This window comes from Hemicordylus capensis, chromosome 5 (genome assembly GCF_027244095.1).
Source record: "Hemicordylus capensis ecotype Gifberg chromosome 5, rHemCap1.1.pri, whole genome shotgun sequence".
In the NCBI taxonomy this organism is placed as follows: domain Eukaryota; kingdom Metazoa; phylum Chordata; class Lepidosauria; order Squamata; family Cordylidae; genus Hemicordylus; species Hemicordylus capensis.
The window spans coordinates 100,781,034-100,786,941 of NC_069661.1; the positions used below are offsets into that span (position 1 = coordinate 100,781,034).

The 5,908-nt window shown below is 44.2% G+C and overlaps 1 protein-coding gene across 1 annotated transcript; it reads left to right on the plus strand.

Moving 5' to 3' along the window:
* Nucleotides 1–3,851: 3,851 nt before the first annotated feature.
* Nucleotides 3,852–5,352, plus strand: LOC128326371 (zinc finger BED domain-containing protein 5-like; the record flags this gene model as incomplete). Its single annotated transcript, XM_053253085.1, is given in 3 exon segments — nucleotides 3,852–4,619; nucleotides 4,622–5,099; nucleotides 5,102–5,352. Coding segments are annotated over 3 exon segments (1,497 nt in total), but the record flags the coding sequence as incomplete, so codon positions are not given.
* Between the last annotated feature and the right edge of the window lie 556 nt (nucleotides 5,353–5,908).

A 5,908-nucleotide genomic window follows, 5' to 3' on the forward strand; every position in this document is an offset into this window, starting at 1 on the left:
TGACACCCTCTCGCTCCCACTTGGACCCTGGTCTGGTGGAGCAGCTGGTCTTCCTTAAGGTGAACCTCCCCCTGTTGGGCTACCCCAAGCTGGAGTTTGAGCCGGGCGAGTGATTACCGTGGGTTGCCCCATGGTTGGTCACCTGCCTGGCTCGACCTCTGTGCTTATCCCTACCCTCCCCCCTTCCACCTCTAGCTGAGCTGACGTGACAGATGCTGAGCCGTGCCAGCCAGTCGCAGCGTGTAGTGTGCCCACACAGAGATGCAGTGGTAGTAGTAGTTGTAGTGCTGCGACTGGCCAGATGTTTACAATGCCCACGCCCACCTAAAAAGAAACCCAATGCTGACCAGCACAGGCCCTTTATCTATCCACCTGTCAGCATTTGGGGACCTGGCATGGGCACGGCACACCCCCCCAAAGTAGCACAGCCCACAGAGTACTAGACTTAGCGGCAGCGGCGGGTATACGTTCTAAAATGCAGTGTAGATATGTAAATACTGTATGTAAATAAACATGTAAATAAATTTTTCTTTAAAAACCCCATGTTAAAATCAAGCCTCAAAATTATGCAAAAGAAAGAAAAAAAGGTGACAAAGGGATGACAAAATGATGAATGCTAAATGAATTGATTTTATTGAAAATGACATGTTACCAGAAATCATGTGTGGGGGGCTTGGTTTACATGGAGAAAGTAATTGGATGATTTTTTGTAATGAAACGAATGAATTATTATCATCTTATGTTCATCTTGATTGTGGTCACTGTTGATGTTGGCTGATGGCAAAAAACCCAAAACCATCAGAATAGCAATGAACTGGCTGCCAACACAACATATTGGTTGATAACTGTGCAGGGGGGGAATTGGGTCTGTGTGTGTGTGTGTGTGGTGCAGGCTCAGTCTGTCTCTTCCTGTTGTGTGTCTGTCTGTCTGTCTGTGTGAATGGATGCCTAGCACTGTCTCTGTGTGTGGATGCTTTCTGTGTATAGTGTGCTGTGTGTCTGTCTACATGTTTTTTTCCACCCCCCTCCAACTCCCTCCCCCCATGCCTCCCTCCCCTCTCATCCTCCCCCCTTCCTCTTCACCACCCTCCATCCTCCCTCCCTTCCAGCCCACCACCGCCTCACCTGCCCCCAACCCCGGCCTGGCAGATGATGAGAGTCTGGTCTCTCCCACCGAAGCACACACGTGAGCACGTGTGTGCACAAATATGTGGCTGACCAACTCTGAGCCGGACCCTCCCCCCTTCAATCCCCTCTACATCCCTCTCCCCCTCCCCTTTCCTCCCCCCTGCCTCCCTGCCCCCTCCTAGCTAGCAGCGCACACATACACACACACAAAACACCTGTGGTGGCAAACACCACCAGCACACATGCACTCACACTGGTGCCACCACCTCTGCCTTGGGCCTCTGTGTCCTTGAGCAAATATGTGGTGGTGGACCAGAGAAGCATTTCTTTCCAGCAAGGCAAAAGGCATGCACTCACTGCGCACACACACACACACACACACACACACACACACACACACACACGAAGAAGAGGTGAAAAGACGAGAAGAGGCAACTTCTAGAACCAGCAGCAGCAGGTGAGTGTCGTGTAATTGTGTTGCTTCCCAAGGCCACTGCCCATGCTCAATGCTCAGTCTGCTGAAACTAAAGAACTAGCTACTATCATCCTTCCTCACACGCAGCTCAGCTCAGCTCAGCTCAGCTCAGCTGCACAGCACTGACTAACTAGACACTACAGCTGGTGGTAGAAAAAACAGAAGTCTAGATTCTAGAAGATGTCCTGGTGGATTTTAAACTTTCAAATCTGTGCTAGGATTGCCTTGCCTCCTCCTCCTCCTCCTGCCTGTAATTGTGCCCTCTCCCCTTGCAGTTGCGCCGTCGTGATGGGTTGGCAATTGGCCCCTAATGCTGCTAAATCTGGAGGGGTTGGCGATTATTGTTCCAATATATAAGAAAGGTCAAAGGGACAAACCAGGGAACTTCCGCCCCATCAGCTTTTTAAGTTTTATAGGCAAATTATATGCCAGGCATCTGCTTGTTCGCTTCATGGCGTGGCTTGACAACAACCAGATCCTTGCCGAGGAACAAAATGGCTTTAGGGCGGGAAGGTCGATTATCGACTCGATAGTTGTGCTACAACATCTGGCAGAAAAATATTCGAGGAAGGCCCCAGATGCATTATATACAGCATTTGTGGACTTAAAGTTCGCATTTGATTCGGGCCCCAGAGGTAGGTTATGGGAGAAACTTGCTGCAACATCCATAGACAGGAGACTGCTTTACCTGATACTTAAACTCCATGATGATACCTCACTAAGGGTTCGGCTTAACAACAGAGGACAGGTGACTAGGCCGATCAGCACGAGGCGGGGGGTTCGGCAAGGGTGCATTTTGGCCCCTATGCTTTTTAATTTTTATATTAACTCCTTAGTCACTCACATGAAGAAACCAGAGTTCCATCCGCCTAAATTAACTGGCAGGCATGTCAATGTTTTACTTTATGCGGATGATGCCGCACTAGTTTCAAGAACTCAAATTGGTCTTAAAAGAGCGCTACGGGCATTGGCAGATTTTTGCACAACCCAGGAGCTAGCCATAAATTATGACAAAACCAAAATTATGGTTTTCTCAAATAGACCTAGAAACTGTGCCTGGTCCTTAAATGGCCATAAATTGGAGCAAGTGAGGCAATTTAAATACTTAGGATGGGTTCTGCAGGCAAATAAGAGCTTTGCTGCACACAGGGATTATGTAAGTCTCAACGCCCAAAGAGTCGCCTCGGCAATTCAATCTTTACATATTAGAAAACGTGCCCAATAGGTACAGGTGGTCCTTGAGCTTTTCAAAGCCAAAATTTTGGCTCTTCTTATGGTGGGTGCGCAGATGGGTGCTTACACTAACTTCCAGAGGATAGAAATTGTTCAAACCAAATGTCTCAGGGGTATACTGAGGGTTGCTCGGTCTGTCCCCAATGCATGCCTTAGACTGGAAGTGGGTTGGCCCACTGTTGAGGCTAGAATCTGGAAGGCTATGTTCAGTTTTTGGCTCAAGTTGTTTTTCTGCCCTGATGGACTTGCCCCATTAGTCCTAGAAGATTCTTTTAAGACCCGATGGAAACGGGCCTTTGACAACAGATTAAGTAGGTTGGGTTTTTCATCTTCGGTGATAAGACAGATGGGCCTCGAGAAGGCCTCAAACACCATAAACCAACGGATAATGGAAATTGCCAGGCAGGAGGATGTTAGCAAAATAAGACCTGGGGTTTTTATGGGGGCCCAAACTCATAGTTGGCTCCCGGCTCAATACTTGATAAAGCTATCCTTCGTTGAACACCGTAGAGCAATGACTGCTGCCAGGTTCAATGCCCTTCCTTCAGCCGTCCTGGAGGGGCGATTTCTGAAAATCCCTTATCCCCAGAGATTGTGCCCGTGCCATGCAGGAGAGTTTGAATCCACTGAACATGTGTTGTTGAATTGTTGTTTCTATAAAGAGCTAAGAACAGAATTAATTTCCCCCCTTTTAAGAGGTCGTAGATTGACCTCAGGTAAGGAGAAGGTAGAGTTTTTATTTGCAGACTTGGATGATTTCATCTCGACAAAAGTAGCCAAGTTTCTTTGTATTGCAAGTAAACTCCGCAGAAGACATGTTGAGAGGTTAGATCCGGGCATAGTAGGAGGGTGAACTGATTTTATCTAGACAAAAATTTTATGTATGATATTTTTACTGTACTGTTTTTATTGCAGTTTCTTTTGATGTTTCTGAAGTGTCGTGTAGTGTTGTGTGTGTGTTTATGTTGTATTGAGTGGCCATTGGCCGTAATAAAATACTACTACTACTACATATTTGGTGGCACTCAGAATCGCCAGAGCTAAGAAACCTCACACCATTGCTGAGGATTTACTGTTGCCAGCGGCCAAAGGCATTGTTCGAGTTATGATCGGAGACGAATTTGTTACGAAATTGAGTGCAATTTCCTTATCTAACGACACTGTCCACAGAAGAATAGATGACATGTCTGCTGATATTCTTGATCAGATAATCCAGGAAATTAAATCTGCTCCACTTCCAATATTTAGTATCCAGCTTGATGAATCTACAGACGTTGCAAACTGTGCAGAGTTACTGGTTTACGTGAGGTATATTAATGACGGCGACTTTAAAGATGATTTTCTTTTTTGCAAACCTCTTGAAACGACAACTACTGCACGTGATGTATTTGACACAGTTGGTTCATTTCTAAAAGCGCATAAGATCTCTTGGGAAAAGGTTTGTGGTGTTTGCACAGATGGTGCTCCAGCTATGCTAGGATGTCGATCTGGATTTCAACGTTTGGTACTGAATGAGTCACCAAAAGTCATTGGAACTCACTTTATGATTCATCGGCAAATATTAGCAACGAAGACGCTGCCACAAGAGTTACAAGAAGTAATGAAAAGCGTCATAAGTTCTGTCAATTTTGTAAAGGCGAGCGCTTTAAACAGTCGACTGTTTTCACAACTGTGCAACAAGTTGGATGCGCCGAACAATGCTCTGCTATTTCACACTGAAGTGAGATGGTTGTCGAGAGAAAAAGTTTTAAAACGTGTTTTTGAGCTTCGTGATGAACCCAAAACGTTTTTTTTAATCAGAAAGCAAGACCGCAGTTCGAAGCACTTTTCAGCAATAAAAGTGAACTGCAGAAAATAGCTTCCTTGGTTGACATCTTTGCCATCTTGAATGAGTTGAATTTATCACTGCAAGGACCAAATGCAACATGCCTCGATTTGTCTGAGAAGATCCGATCATTCCAAATGAAACTTCAGCTTTGGCAAAAAAAATTGGATGAAAATAAAATTTACATGTTGCCTACCTTATCTGCTTTCTTTGAGGAACATGACATTGAACCAGACAAAAGGATTACGATGATAATTTCTGTGAAAGAACACTTGCACATGCTTGCAGACAAAATTTCATCGTACTTTCCAAATCTACCTGACACCCCATTTGCACTTGCCAGAAGCCCATTCACAGTCAAAGTTGAAGATGTTCCTGAGACAGCACAAGAGGAGTTCATTGAACTTATTAACAGCGATGCAGCAAGAACTGATTTCTCTACATGCCAGTTACAAAATTCTGGATCAAGTGTTTGCAGTCATATCCTGTTCTGTCTGAGACTGTGTTGCGCCTTCTTCTTCCATTTCCAACAACATATCTTTGTGAAACAGGGTTTTCCAGCTTGTTGGTTATCAAGTCTAAATACAGAAGTAGACTTGTTTTGGAAGATGATCTTCATTGTGCTCTTGCAAAGACTGCCCCGAGAATTTCTGATCTGGTGAGAAAGAAACAATCTCAACCTTCGCACTGACGTTGGCTTTTTACACATACTGTTGCAAAATGTAGCAATGTAGTTTACTGTTGTTATATTAAGACTGTTACCCATGCTACGCCATGCTTCAAGACAAAATTTCATTTATTTGTAATTAGAAATAAATATTTCACAATATATAATTACATATTGTTTTTGTGATTAATCACTATGCTTTAATTATGCTCAATTTGTAACAATGAAAATACATCCTGCATATCAGATATTTACATTATGATTCATAACAGTAGCAAAATTACAGTTATGAAGTAGCAACGAAAATAATTTTATGGTTGGGGGTCACCACAACATGAGGAACTGTATTAAAGGGTCGCGGCATTAGGAAGGTTGAGAACCACTGGTTTAGTCCTTTTATAGTTACTGTAACTTGGACAGCTTCACTGTTGAGTCTTGAATTATTAAGCTGTAAGAAGTTAGAGCTAAATAGGAAGAAATGGGTTCAGTTAAAAGAGGCGTCCAAATTGAAAAACCAGACCACCTTTTGGCGGCTGGTAGTGCTCCCGATCTCAACCATCTTTTATAATTCCAACAGCCA